The sequence below is a fragment of the Neomonachus schauinslandi genome, chromosome 9 (genome assembly GCF_002201575.2).
Source record: "Neomonachus schauinslandi chromosome 9, ASM220157v2, whole genome shotgun sequence".
Lineage (NCBI taxonomy): Eukaryota > Metazoa > Chordata > Mammalia > Carnivora > Phocidae > Neomonachus > Neomonachus schauinslandi.
This window is the reverse complement of record NC_058411.1, coordinates 91,248,762-91,264,641: the sequence shown is the minus strand read 5'-3', so window position 1 is coordinate 91,264,641 and position 15,880 is coordinate 91,248,762. Positions and strand designations below refer to the sequence as shown.

General features: G+C 38.2%; 1 protein-coding gene across 9 annotated transcripts in view; it reads left to right on the top strand.

Annotated features, from left to right (window-relative positions):
• Positions 1–15,880, top strand: part of DMXL2 (Dmx like 2) — a 150,292-nt gene that overhangs the window by 41,124 nt on the left and 93,288 nt on the right. For all 9 annotated transcript variants that reach the window (XM_044918224.1, XM_021694061.1, XM_021694059.1 and 6 more), the window contains exon 6: positions 572–638. In XM_044918224.1, coding sequence (XP_044774159.1) covers positions 572–638 — 67 coding nt within the window. The remainder of the gene's footprint in view (positions 1–571; positions 639–15,880) is intronic.

Genomic DNA, 15,880 nt, shown 5'->3' with positions numbered 1-15,880 from the left:
AAGCAGGCTCCCCGCCGAGCAGGGAGCCCGATGCGGGACTCGATCCCGGGACTCCAGGATCATGACCTGAGCCGAAGGCGGTCGCTTAACCGACTGAGCCACCCAGGCGCCCAAGCAAAAATATTTTCATAGTTATAACTTCAGAACTTGGGTAGATAAGGTTGACACATGGGAATTACTCATTAATGGATGAGATGTGGATGGGGATGGGGAAGGGGATGAAAGTTACCAGTAACTCTTAAGTGGAAGAATGGCTGTACCACTGACAGTATGGATTATGTGAAGGGGACCAATTAGCCAGGGAGGATGGTGAGCTCAGTTTTTAACATGTTATATTGAAGAGGTTGGTGGAACATATAGGTGAAGCTATCTTTTATGCATGTTGATTGCATTCTTCTTTGGATCCCCAAAATGAACTTCAGATTAGTTTTATTAATTAATTTGTATTTTTGGGGAGGTGAAATTTTTTGTTTTTAGAAAACACTCTTGTTAAGAAAATCTTATTCTGACCATTTATATATACAGTGTTCCAGATTTTAAAAATGCTGACTGTTTAACTTTGTTTTTTTAGAACCTCAGTATCTGTACATTTGATGGAATGGTCCCCTGATGGTGAATATTTTGCTACTGCTGGAAAGGTAAAGAACCAAATAAAACATAAAAGAAACAAAACAATTAAAAATGTTCCTTTTTCATTCCCATTTTCTGTTTTTTCACCTGTAAAATTGGGATAATCCTACTCTGCAAAGCTGGTCAGAGGAATAGTGATAGTTATTTGTGAAAGATCTGGTATGTTCCCCATAGTTAGTAGGCACTTGGGAAAATAAAGGACTGCTGCTGCTGTTGTTATTATTTTTATTATTTGACCTTTCTTTAAAACTTATATTTTTTTAAAAATTAACTTTTATGTTTTAAGAGTAGTATATGTAAGTTAATTTAAAAAGTGAAATAGTACTACTAGATTCACAATGCAAAGAAGCACTCCATTTTTTTTTTAATTTTTTAAAAAGATTTTATTTATTTATTTGACAGAGAGAGAGACAGCGACGGAGGGAACACAAGCAGGGGGAGTGGGAGAGGGAGAAGCAGGCTTCCCGCGGAGCAGGGAGCCCGATGTGGGGCTCGATGTGGGGCTCGATCCCAAGACCCTGGGATCATGACCTGAGCCGAAGGCAGATGCTTAACAACTGAGCCACCCAGGCATCCCAGAAGCACTCCTTTCACCCCGTTCTTAATTCCTGTGTCCTGGAGACATTTATTCATCAAATTGTGTATTTTGGTATTTCCTTTCATGTTCCAAAATAACTTGCTTATGCTCCCATTTCTTAACTTGTTTTCCTTTTACAGTTTTATGTATCCTCTCTTGCCTTCCTGCTATGGAAGCTGAGACTTGAATCCTCTAGCTGCTGTCCCCATCTCCACTTTTGCCATATACCCGTATTCACTTTCCTTCCTCCTATCTTCCTGCTGTAGATAGCTCACAATATTTGGGTAAATGTTCACATTATTAAGATTGTGTAAAATACTCTTCACAGAATAATTACTTTGGAGTTACCAGTTACTTTGTTTTATTCTTTGCTTCATTTTCTATATACCTAATTCATCTGAAAACCTCTGGCCGTCTTTGGATCTCCGCTGGGTGGTGTAATCCCACCTAGGAGGTGTCCTGAAAAGGTGTGTTCTATTTGCCCCACTCTGGCTTAGTTGCTCTCCAAGCCTAGAATAGGAGAGCTACCATTTTTTGATTTTCTTTTACCAACCTCACGAGCTTCTCTTTACCCTGTTTCTTAGCATCATTTATCTTCTTTCCTTGCTCTGATGGAGATACCCTCTAAGTAGGTTCCTGAGAAGGGTGGATGGGCAAAAGATTTTTAAGGCATTGCAAAGCCTAAACAATTATTCTTCTTTTATGTTTGATTTGGCTGGGGACAGAGTTGGGTTGAAACTTTTCTCTGAGAATTTTCTATGTCCTGGCTCTGTTGCCATCTAGCTACCAGTATTGCTATTTGAGAGGTGCAGTGCCATTCGGACTGCACTTCCCCCATCTCCAGCTTGTAGAGGTTTTAAAAATCTTCCCCTTATCCCTGGTGTTCTGAAATTTCAAGATGATGTCATGGTATGGGTCAGTCATGTATAAATACTTCAGTGTATACCTCTAAGGGAAAAAGACTTTCATGTTCAGGCAGTTTGCTGGGCTTGTTTTTTTTTTTAATTTTTTTTAAAGATTTTATTTATTTATTTATTTGAGAGAGAGAGAGAGAAACAGCATGAGAGGGGAGAGGGTCAGAGGGAGAAGCAGGCTCCCCGCTGAGCAGGGAGCCCGATGCGGGACTCGATCCCAGGACTCCGGGACCATGACCTGAGCCGAAGGCAGTCGCCCAACCAACTGAGCCACCCAGGCGCCCTTGCTGGGCTTGTTTAATCTGAAAACTCTTGTCTTTTCGTTCAGGAGATTATTTTGTATTACTTCTTCTGTGTTATTTCCTTCGCTTCACGTTCTCTTTTTTCTCTTTCTGGATTTCCCCTTACTCAGATATGGATCGATTTTTACTGATCCTCTAATTTACCTTTTCTCTCCTCTTCCAGTTTTTCATTTCTTCATCTTTTTGTTTAAATTCTGGGGGGATTTTTCAGCTTTAACTTTCTTTTTTTATTATGTTCAGTTACCCAGCATATAGTACATCATTAGTTTTTGATACAGTGTTCAGTGATTCATTAGTTGTGTATAACACCCTGTGTTCATCACCACATGTGCCCTCCTTAATACCCATCACCCAGCTTTCACTTTGAAATAATTTTTTCCTGCTATCATATTTTTAATCTTCAAGAATTTTTTTCTTCTATGAATATACATTTTTAAGTTATGAAATATTTCATAAGTATAAAGGAATATATTTGAAGTATATATATAACATATATGTAGTATAATAATACACATTTACCTACTACTGACTTGGGACAAAGAACATAAACTGATGAGTTCCTTATCTTCCTGCTTGCATCTTCTCTTTCCCCTCCTACCCAGACAGCCAGGATCCTGCATTTTATGTCTTATTTCATTTTTTTTTTTAGTTTCACATGTATAAATTCCCAAATAGTATAATGTTTAGTTTTGCATGGTTTTGAACTTATAAAAATTATACCATAAAGTTATTGAAATACAGCTTGAAGATATTAAAAAATAAATTTGTGATAATTGCTATTATGTACTTCTTGGTTAATGCTTCAGTTAACAAAAAATTACATTTAAAAATTACTAGGTATAGGGGCGCCTGGGTGGCTCAGTTGGTTAAGCGACTGCCTTCGGCTCGGGTCATGATCCTGGAGTCCCGGGATCGAGTCCCGCATCAGGCTCCCTGCTCGGCGGGGAGTCTGCTTCTCCCTCTGACCCTCCTCCCTCTCATGCTCTCTGTCTCTCATTCTCTCTGTCTCAAATAAATAAATAAAATCTTTAAAAAAAAAAATTACTAGGTATAGTTTTAATTGTACTTAATTGTTGTATATGGAATTAAAACTTTTATATTACACTACAAGGCAAGAAGAGGTTTTCCAAGAACACCAGAATTCACCCTTTTTGACTTAATCTCTAGTTGTAAACTACTGAACTGTTTTGTGCTGAGTAATTAGTTGGCCCAGAGGCAGTTGCTCAACAGGTGACATTATAGACAGCAAGAATGCACAATATCGTAGACAGAAAGACTGCAGCCATGTGCAGTTTGTTAGTGAACTAATAACTAACGATTTGAAAGTAGCAAGGTGTGTCAAAAACATCTTGAGATATTTACAGCAGCTGTCCTGTAATACTAAAACATCTGTGATTTCTCTTAGAGATAAAGTCGTAGGTGCCACTAATACTATGGTTTGTTGCTTATATTCATAACTGAAATTTAGCATTTCCTTCAGTTAGCAGTTATGAAAATAGAGAAGTAATTGTTTTTCACCACTCAAGTTCATGGTAACCCTGGGTCTTGGTTGGGGTTTCTTAAGAGGCAGGTCCCGAGACAGGGATTCCAGTATAAGTAATTAATAGGGGGGATGATCACCAAGAAATACACTGGATTTGAGGCAGAGAAGCAAGGGTGCTTCATAAGGGGTACATTATCATGCAAGTGATGAACAAGCTCGGATGTCTGGGCAATTCTGGGAGCCAGTGTTCCTCACAACATCGTGTTCCTCACACATGTTCCTCATACACATTGGTTGTTGGTTGGGGGCTAGTTAGGGCAGGGCATTAATTCTCAGCACTCAAAAACAACTAGAAAACCTCAGGCAAAGATATGTAGATGCTGTCAGTTAGAACTGGCACACTAAAATGCGAAGACATGAGTGGATACAGGATATATAAAAAATATCTTTTCTATCTTGAATTCTATCCCTGGGCCCCTTGAGTTGGGGGCCTCAGGTAAAGAACCCATGACCTAAAATCTGGACATTTGTTTTTGTCTTCCACATTTATTCATGTGGAATTCATGTGGAATAATTTTTGGATATGGTTTGAGGAAGAGGTCGTTTGATTTTTTTCTGTATGGATATCCAGTTGTTCAGCACATTTTATTGAAGTGTCTTCTTTCTTCATTGCTCTGTATTACCACTTTTGTCATAGAATCCAATGTCCATATTTGTGTGGGTCTGTTTCTGGGTTATTTTCTCTCACTGGCCTTTTCTTATACCAGCCACCTGTCTTAATCGCTATAGCTTTTAAATTGCCTTGATTATCTGGTAGAGCAAGTCCTCCCATCTTTAAGATTATCTTATCTATTCTTGGCCCTTTGTATTTTCAAATTAGTGATCCGGTAAGTAGTGGAATTACTGGATCATACGGTATTTCTGTTTTTAATTTTTCGAGGAACCTCATACTGTTTTCTACTGTGGCTATATCAGTTTTTGTTTCCACCACCAGTGCACGAGGGTTCCTTTTTCTCTACATCCTTGCCAGGCCCTTTGTATTTTCGTGTAAATTTTAGGATGAGCCTGATAAGTTATATTTATTTTTTTAATTTTTTTAAAGGTTTTATTTATTTATTTTTGAGAGAGAGAGAGAGCATGAGCAGGGGGAGGGGCAAAGGCCGAGGGAGAAGCAGACTCCCCACTGAGCAGGGAGCCTGACATGGGGCTGGATCCCAGGACCCTAAGCAGAAGGCAGAGACGCTTTATCGGACTGAGCCACCCAGGCGCCCCGAGCCTGATAAGTTTTAAAAAAACTAACAAAAATCTCTTGTGATTTTGATTGGTACTGCATTGACTCGATAGGTCAGTTTGGGGAGAATTGGCATCTTTACAATTGAGTTCCCATTATGAACGCAATATAGGCCTTCATTTATTTTAAAACTTTTTATTTTTCTCAGTATTGTTTGATAATATTTTTTGTAGAGGCCCTAAGCATTTATTAGATTCATTCCTAGGTATTTGATGTTTTCAGTGTTGTTATAAATGGCATCATTATGTAAATTTCATTTCATAATTGTTAGTGGTAGATAGAAATGCAATTAATTTTTGTATATTGAGTTTAAACCTAGCAGTCTTACTATAGTCACTGATTCTAATAAACCCTCTGGAGATTCCTTTGGTTTTCTATGTGCATAACTATATTTTCTATGAATAATGAGAGTTTTATTTCATCTTTTCTAACTCTCAGTTGTTGTATATCTTTTTTTTTATTACAGTATCTAGGACCTCTAGTATAATGTTGAATAAAAGAAGTGAGAGTAGGTGTCTTTTTCTTGTTCCCAATTTCAAAAGGATACCTTTCACTTGTTACCTTTAATTATGATGTTTATTATAGTTGTTCTTTCTCAGAAAAAGGAGATTTCCTTATTTATAGTTGTTAGAGGTTTTTTTTTTTAAATCACAAATGATGTTGAATCTTAGGAAATATTTTCCCTGAATCTACGGAGGTTATCACTTTTACTCTTTCAATAAGATGAAATAGATGGACTTATTTTCAAGTATTAAATAAACCTTGTGTTTCTGGAATAACCCCAACTTGATTATAATGTATTATCCTTGCTGGGTTTGGTTTGCTAATATTTTGTTTAGGGTTTGTGAGATCTGTGTGTTAGAGTGAGATTTGGCAAGTAATTTTTCCTTTTTTTGTAATGTCCTTGATAGATTTTGATACAAGTGTCATGTTGGCCTCATAAAATGGACTGGAAAGTTCCCTTTTATCTACTCTTATGAAAGAGTTCATCCAAGATTGATGTAGTTTATTTTGAAGTGTAGGATGTTTAATTTTTTAATAAACTTACATTAGAATAGTTTTAGATGTACAGAAAGATTATGAAGATAGTACAGAGAGTTTCCATATACCCCACACCCAATTTCCTCTATTCTTAACATACATTAGTATACATTTGTTACAAACAATGAACCAATATCAAAGATTGATGTATTTTTATTCTCAAATATTTGTTGGTGAAGCCATCTGGACCATGAGTTTTCTTTGTAGATTTAGGTTTTTAAATAGTTATAGGGCTATTTATATTTTATATTTCTTTTTTTATGTCAGTTTTGGTAAGTTATCTAGAATTTGCCAGTTTTATCTAAGTTTTCAAATTTACTGGCATAAAATTGTGCAGAACGTTTTATCTTTCTAACATCTGTAATACATGTATGATGATTTCATTTTCATTTTTGATATTTGTGCCTTCTGTTTTTCTTGATTCTTCTCACTAAGGGTTTATCAGTTTTGTAAGTCTTTTTGAAGAACTAACTTTTGGTTTTGTAGACCTATGTATTATATGTTTGTTTTTCTGTTTTATTTCTGTTCAGTTATTCTTCTGGTTTTTTTTTCTAACTTCTTTAGATGGATGTTCAGCCTTTTTTAATTTGTAGTATATACATTTAACACTGTAAATTTCCTTCTAAGCTTCGCTTTATCTCACAAGTTTTTTTTAATTCCCTAAGTTTTGACATGTATTATTTTCATAATTATTCTAAGCATACATTTTCCCAGTTTTTGTTGTGATTCGTTCTTTGATCCATGAGTCTTCCAGACAGTGGGTTCGAGTTGAGTTCAGTTATGTTGGGGGTGAGGGTAGATGGTGTAGGAGTACTTTACTGGTGGTGACAACTTTTATTTTTCATTATTAAGTAAAACTTGCAAGTAGTTTGTAATGGGAGTAATTACTACTACTACTATGACAGCAGCTGCTAATGATTGAGTGTTATGTACGAGATCCTGTGCCTCCACAAAGCCTGTGGGCAGGCACTACTCTCCTTGATCTATAGAAGAGGAAACTGCAGCTTGAGAACTTCCTGGAGAAGTTAGAACTAGTGAAAAGGCAGACCTGGGGTTTTAGCCTGGGTGTATTGGGTAGCAAGGCCATAGCAGCTCACTTTGTATTTCACTGAGAAAATGTTTATTACAAGTGTTTGTGGGGATTCTTTGAGACCTCGGTTGAGAGTGCCACCTTTTAGCTTCTGCCAAGTACCTGGGGGGCAAGCCGAACTCAAACTAAATTCTCAACTTGGAAGTTGCTGTGCCATGCAGGTAGTGTGAGTTTGGGCCTCAGGGGGCCTGCCTTGTTGTAAATGCCCAGGGGAGTCTTCCTCCTCCACTCAGAGTCTAGGTGTAGATAGACCCTTCCTTACCATATCCCTTTTCAGAGGTTTCTTTCCTCCCTCAATTTCATCTTTTCACTTGGGGATATTCCTTAGTGGTTTTCTTGGGGTTTGCAGCTGCCTCTGATGTGACTTCTTACCTTGCATGGACTCTATGCATTGTCTCTGGGTAGGCGTTTAAAACCGTAGCTCTGTGCCATTGGGTATTGGCAGATTCCCTTGTGATGGTCCAGTTGCCTGCTTCAGCATTTGTTTACTGTGGGTTCTTGCCTGAGAAAATAGATGCAGTCAGAAGAGAACTTTGGTAAGCTCCTACCATCTACCTGTGTCTGTTCGCTTCCTGACATCTGGGCCTATATGTCCTGCCTTCCTTTGTGCTGCCATGGGTGAACTGTCTGTGCCTTTTTTTTTTTTTTTTTTTTTAAGAGAGCGAGAGAGAGCATGCGAGCAGGGGCAGGGTGGGGGGCAGAGGGAGAGAGAGAATCTTAAGCAAGCTCCATGCCCAGCGTGGAGCCTGATGCAGGGCTCCATCTCACGACCCTGAGATCATGACCTGACACTCAATCAGCTGAGCCCCCCGGTGCCCCACTGTCTGTGCTTTTGTCCAAGGCCATTTCTTTCACTTGTTTGCTAGCTCCCATCTGTTCCTGCTTACTCAGAGGCATCACTATTGCAGTTGTCTCCTCTCTTCTCCATGAGTTTCCCTTCTCCCCTGGGTCACCACATTGGCATATGTTACGGACTGAACAGGGCCCTCCAACCCCCATTCATATGTTGAAGCCCTAACCCCCAATGTGGTGGTATTTGGATATGGAGCTTTGGGAAGGCACTTGAGCTTAAATCAGGTGTCATGAGCATGGCCCTCATATAGGAATAGTGAGTACTTTTATAAGAAGAGACACCGGAGAGCTTGCTCTCTTTCTTCGATGCGAAGACACAGCAAGAAGGTAGTCAGTCATCTGCAAGCCAGGAACAGAGCTCTTACCAATCTGACCATTCTGGCAACCTCATCTCAGCCTCCAGGCTTCAGAACCGGGAGAAAACACATTTGTTTAAGCCACCCAGTCTGTGGTATTTTGTTATGGCAGCCCGAGCTCACTAATACAGTGTAGCATGCCAAACATGCTATAATCTTGCCCATTCCCATTCTGAAACAAACAGCCACGATAACCAAAAATCCTCTCTCCACCTTCTGTCAGGTCACATTTCCTTGTCCTCCTCATGGCACCTTCAAAGAGTTGCTTAGAGTTGCTGTCTCCCAGTTTTTCTCCTCATTTTCTGTTCTGCATGCTCACTACCACTCTTCTGAAAGTGTAATTCACGAGTTCCTGTTACTGAATCTTGTGGTTAGTTCTTACTTACCCCAGTAAGTAACACTTTCTTCAGTTTACTTCCAGGACACGGGTCACTCTTGATTTGCTTTTTAACTCTTTGGCTGCCCCTCATTAGTTTGCTGATATCACCTTTACTCCCCGACTTTTAATAAGCCCTCCCCAGGGCTTATTTCTTAGACTTCTCCTCTGACCATACTCACTCCTTTGGCCATGTCATCTTATCTCATGGCTTCAAGTGCATTCAGTTGTATCTTTTGCTTGTACCTTTCCTCTGAGCTCCAGGCTGATTGTTTATATATATATATATACACATACATACATATATACACACACAGATACGTACATAAAACCAATACATGTCTTCAAGTAAACATGTCTAAAATGGAACTCCTGATCTCTCTCCCCTGCCCCCTACTCCCCTGATGGCTCTACCTTCAAAATACATCCACAGTCTGCTCACTTCTGTGCCACCCCCATGGTTATAATCTATTTGAAGCCTCCATCACTTATTACTCATATTACTGTATTAAATTCTTAATTGGTTCTCCCAGCTTGTGCTGTGTTCCTCCTGTACAGTGTATTTTCAAACCAGTGGCTAGAGTGATCTTTTCAAAATGTACGTCAGATAATGTCACTCGTCTGTTCAAAACTGTCAGAAAATTTCCCATTTCATTCATTACAAACCTGAGTCTTTATGATGGTTTTCCAGGCCTGCCCCATGCTTACTACATCTCCCATCACTTCTTTGACCTTATCTCCTGTTACTCTCCTCCTTGGAAACCTGACTTCAGCGACATACCCATTGTGATTTTTTTCTAAAAATAGCTTTTGCACTTGTTTCCCCCCCCACCCAGAAAACTCATCCCCCCAGAGACCTGCATGGCTTTTCCCTTTACTGTCTTCAATGTCACCTTCTCAGTGCATCCCACCTCCCACTATGCTTTTGATTCCCTTTTCCTCTCTTAATTTTGCTCCTAGCACTTATCACTAGGAGTCTGTACTACTTTTCTGTTATTGCATTAACAAATGACCACAGACAACTGCTTAAAACCACACATTTACTATCTCAGCTTCTGCGGGTCAGTTGTCTGGGTGTGGCTTGGATAAGTGCTCTGGTCTGGGACTCTAAAGGCTGTAGTAAAGGCACCAGCTGGACCGAATTCTCACCCGGAGACTTGAGTAGGGCAGAATCCTTTCCCAAGCTCACTCAGGTGTTGGCAGAATTTATTTCTTTGTAGGTGTATGACTGAGGGCTTGGCCTTTTCCTGACTCTTGGTTGGAGGCCTCCTTCAGGCCCTAGAGGCTGCTAATAGTTCCTTGCCATTTGGGCTTTCTCTCTCTCTCCGTTTTCCCTACTTTCTCCTCCTCTTTCTCCCCTCTGCTTCTCCTTCCTCCTCTTATTCCCCCTCATAGATAATAGAGCTATCTAAACAATTTGGCAGGGTAGATGGTAAGGAACATAATGGGGGAAAATAAATAATGATAAATAAATTGGAAGAAAATAGATTTTAAAAACACTGAAAAACTTGATAAGCCAATTAAATCACCTACAAATTAATAAAACCCTAATATTTAATATTTCTGGGTAGAATGTAGAGATGCAAGAAGAATTTCCCATAATGTCTGAAAAGCATGGTTAATAAAAGGAAAACTTAACCAGAATCACAGGAAAAATTGTTTAAAAAAGAACATAATTCTTGCCTTTTTTTTTTTTTTAAAGATTTTATTTATTTATTTGAGAGAGAGAATGAGAGAGAGCAGGGTCAGAGGGAGAAGCAGACTCCCCGCAGAGCAGGGAGCCCGATGTGGGACTCGATCCAGGGACTCCAGGATCATGACCTGAGCCGAAGGCAGTCGCTTAACCAACTGAGCCACCCAGGCGCCCTAATTCTTGCCTTTTATCTCTAAAACTAGGCAGTCATTTTTAAAGCTTTGATCTTTAAAAACTAGCATCCCACTGCTCCTAAAACTTGACCATGAAAAACCTGCCATACCCACGGATTTGTTCTTTTTGTTGGTCATGTTTCTTAGGGTTACCATATACTCACAGATAATTAGTAAGGTTAGTCATTCCTTTGATTTAATGAATCTGTCCTAGGTGAGGCTGTGATGATTTAATATAGGACCAATTCAGTGTGATCAGAGAGCTACTCTAGTTCATTCTGGAATGCAGCTGTAGCATATTCCCAGTTGGTCATTGCTCTGACATCAGCTTGATCAATGTTGTGCACACTATGCTGCATTCAAAGCATGTTTTCCTACTACCCTCCTTCAAATAAAATTAGTGGCACTATTGTATACAGTCAGGTCTTCCTTAAAACATGTATTTTGACATATATGTCGTCTGATGTACCTTTTATCATAGAAAATTTATCAAAGAAAATGCACTTCAGAACTCCAGTAGTTCATGCTTGCAAAGCATACAAGAACCTTCTCATAGTTGTAGTCACATCACGATAGACTGACTCTCTAATATTCATGTATATTTGATATATGCATATATATATATAATTTGTCTTTCTCTATTTCATAGTGCATTTTTGAAAGACTAATTTGAAATTTTACTTGAAATTAACAACCTTCACATGTTTAGCAAATATTTTTTTGAACACCACACGCCCTGAGCTGTTTTATGTGTTGGCAGTCTCGTGATGAAGAGGATAGACAAGGTTGCTGTGTGCATGCAACTTAACTTGTAGTGAGGAAAGACAAAGAAATCATGTATTAATAAATGCTATCCAGAAAATTAAGACAGGATGATGTAGTAGTATGACTTGGTGTCTGTTAGAGTGGATGATCTTTAGAGAATGCTTTTCTGGGGAAGTATCTTTAAACTGAGAACTGAATAATTGGAAGGGGTCAACTATATGAAGTTCAGAAGAAAGAGTATTTTTGACCAATGGGACACCAAGTGTAAATGCTCTGGGATAGGAATTAGCAGGGCTTGTTAAAATACAGCAGAATGCTGGAGTGTAATAGCCAGATCAAATTTTGCAGTTTTGGTTAAGATATCAAATAGAGTTAAGATAGGAGTTGCCTGGAGAGGTCAGAGTTAGGGATTCTAAGTTTGAATTCATTAGGCAAAAGATGGTGTTTAAAGTTATGGGGCTGGGTGAAATTAACTAGGGAGAAAATGTATGCTGGAGAAGGAATGGGGTTTAGGATGAAATCCCAGAACCCTCGAACATTAAATAAAGTGGAGAAAAAAATGGGGAGAAGCCACTGAGAAGGAATGGCCACTAAGATAGATGGAAAACAGGAGAATGTGACACTAGAGAAATCAGAAGGAAAAAAAAATCAAGAAGGAGGCAACAGTTAATTATGTCAAATGACCTATAACATGGGAAAGACAGTTTAGATATGTATAGAAAGGATGGGCCTACCTGTATGTGCATAAATTAAAATATAAACTTAAACACTTTTAGAATCATAGGATTCTAGCCATCTCTGAGATCACAGAAAGAAGCTGAGGTCTTTAGGGGTAAAGTCCATTTCTGTGCTCCTCCACTGCCTCTAAGCCAAGTTAGCGTCTCCTTGCCTCTGGAGCCTTATAGGCATCTGAAACCATCCTCTAATCTTGTGTATTCCCAGCAGCCAGGGTCCCCCAAACCTATTACTTTCATAATGCTTTCATGATTCCTCTTGCTCCTAGGATGAAGACCACAGTCCTTGCCGTGGTAAGGATCTGCTGTAGGATATGGCTCTGTATACCCCCAGCTTGTTCCCACCTTAACATCTATCACACTGATGCCTTTTTAGAGCTTTGAATATCATGCCAGACTCTTGACTTGTGTGCTCTCTAGGGAAGCATCCTTCTCTATTCTTTGCTTGGCCATCTTCTATGTATCTTTCAGCTCTCAGTTTAAATAACAATTTTTTTAAGGAAACCTTCCAGACAAGGTCAAACCTCCCAAGGAAATACTCTCATAGTATGCTTTTCATTTGTAGCACTTATCATAATTATATTAAAACAATAATTTGTATCTTTATTTACTGTTGTCTTCTAGAATACAAGCTCTATGCAATGAGGAAATATATTTTGTTGTCTCTCTCTCTTCCTTCCCCTATCCCAGCTATATCCCCAGCAGTTGATACAGTGCATGCCTGCATTCACTAAATGTTTATGTGAATGAATCATGTGACCATTCTGTAGTATATAAGCAGTTAATAGCACATCATTATCCATTTGTATGTTACAGACTAATTTTAAGTCTGAAACAGTCTGAAATCCGTTGAATTTGCTCAGAGTAACATTTAGCTCTTTAACAGATCTGTATCTGGACACGATCAAATGAAATATAATTTTTATAAAATATATATTAAAATGCATGTAATTGAATTAAGAATAGTACGTTAATATAAATTCCAAGATACCTACCCTTCTCTAAATGAGACAAATGAACTGTTAAAATTATTTATAAAAAGTGTTGTTTGTTTTGTAGATTCTTCTCTTCTTGTAGTTGATTTCCTTTATATATATATATTTTTTAATTGAAGTATTATTAACACACAGTGTTACATTAGTTTCAGGTGTGTAAGACAGTGATTCAGCAATTCTGTACATTACTCAGTGCTCATCATTCAATAAGTATACTCGTAATTTCCTTCATCTGTTACACTCATTTCCCCACCCACTTCCCCTCTGGCAACCACCAGTTTCTCTTCTATATTTAAGAGTCTTTTGTTTTGTTTTTCTTTTTTTCTTTGTTTTGTTTCTTAAATTCCAAATATGAGTGAAATCATATGGTATATGTCTTTCTATGACTGACTTATTTCACTTAGCATTATACCCTCTAGGTCCATCTGTGTTCTTGCAAATGTCAAAATTTCACTCTTTTTTATGGTGAGTAATATTCCTGTGTGTGTGTGTGTGTGTGTGTGTGTACCACATCTTCTTTATCCATTCATCTATCGATGGACATTTAGGTTGCTTCTGTATCTTGACAATTCTAAATAATGCCGCAATAAATATAGGGGTGCATATATCTTTTTGAATTAGTGTTTTTCTTTTCTTTGGGTAAATGCCCACCAGTGGAATTACTGGATTATATGGTAATTTCATTTTTTATTTTTTGAGGAACCTGCATACTGTTCCAGAGTGGCTGTACCAATTTGCATTTCCACCAACAGTGCACAAGAGTTCCTTTTACTCCACATCCTCACCAACAATTGTTATTTCTTGTGTTTTTGATTTTAGCCATTCTGACAGGTGTAAAGTGGTATCTCTTTGTGGTTTTCATATGCATTTCCTGATGATTAGTGATGGACCTTTTTTTCATGTGTCTCTTGGCCATCTGTATGTCTTTTTTTGAAAAATGCATATGGCACATCCTCTGCCCATTTTTTAATTGGATTATTTGTTTTTTTTGTGTTAAGTTGTATAAGTTCTTTATATGTTTTGGATATTAACCCCTTATCATATCTGTCATTTGCATATATCATTCGATAGGTTGCCTTTTTTGTTTGTTGATGGTTTCCTTCACTGTGCAAAAGCTTTTTATTTTGGCATAGTTCTAGTAGTTTAATTTTTGCTTTTGTTTCCCTTGCCACAGGAGACATATCTAGAAAATGTTTTTATGTTTGATGTTAAAGAAATTGCTGCCTCTGTATTCTTCTAGGAATTTTATGGTTTCAGGTCTCACATTTAGGTCTTTAATCCATTTTGAGTTTATTTTTGTGTATGATGCAAGAAGCAGTCTAGTTTTATTCTTTTGCATGTAGCTGTCCAGTTTTTCTAGCACTGTTCGTTGAAGAGATGGTCTTTTTTCCATTGTATATTCTTTACTCCTTTGTCATAGATTAATTGACCATATAAGCTTGGGTTTATTTCTGGACTCTTTATTCTGTTCCATTGATCTATGTGCCTCTTTTTGTGCCAGTGCCATACTGTTTTGATTGTAGTAATCAAATACCTTAGTAGTATATCTTGAAATCTGGGATTGCAATACCTCCATTTTTCTTCTTCTCTTTCAAGATTGCTTTGGTCATTCAGGGTCTTTTTGTGGTTCCATGCAAGTGTTAGGATTGTATGTTCTAGTTGTGTGAATAATGTTGGTATTTTGATAGGGATTGCATTAAATCTGTAGATTGCTTTGGGTACTATGGACATTTTAACAACATTAATTCTTCCAATCCATGAGCATGAAATACCTTTCCATTTGTTTGTGTCACCTTCAGATTTTTTAAATCACTGTTTTTTGTTTTTGTTTTTTTAAAGATTTTATTTATTTGTCAGAGGGAGAATACAAGCAGGGTGAGTGGCAGGCAGAGGGAGAAACAGGCTCCACACTGAGCAAGGAGGCTGATGTGGGGCTCGATCCCTGGACCCTGGAATCACGACCTGAGCCGAAGGCAGACGCTTAACTGACTGAGCCACCCAGGTGTCCCTATCAGTGTTTTATAATTTTCAGAGTATAAGTACTTCACCTCCTTGGTTAAGTTTATTCCTATGTATTTTATTCTTTTTGGTACAATTGTAAATGGGATTATTTTCTTAATTTCTCTTTCTGCTACCTCATTATTAGTGTATGGGAATGCAACAGGTTTCTTTATATTAATTTTGTATACTGTGATTTTACTGAATCCATTTCTCAGTTCTAGTAGTTTTTTGATAGATTCTTTGGGTTTGTTTTTTTTTTTAAAGATTTTATTTATTTATTTGACAGAGATACAGCGAGAGAGAGAACACAAGCAGGGGGAGTGGGAGAGGGAGAAGCAGGCCTCCAGCGGAGCAGGGGGCCCGATGCAGGGCTCGATCCCAGGACCCTGGGATCATGACCTGAGCCAAAGGCAGACGCTCAATGACTGGGCCACCCAGGCACCCCGTTTGGGGTTTTTTTTGTAGATAGTATCATGTCATCTGCAAGTAGTGAGAATTTTACTTCTTTCTTACCAATTTGGATACCTTTTATTTCTTTTTCTTGTCTGATTGCTGTGGCTAGGATTTACAGTATTATGTTGAATAAAAGTGAGAGTGGACATTGTTG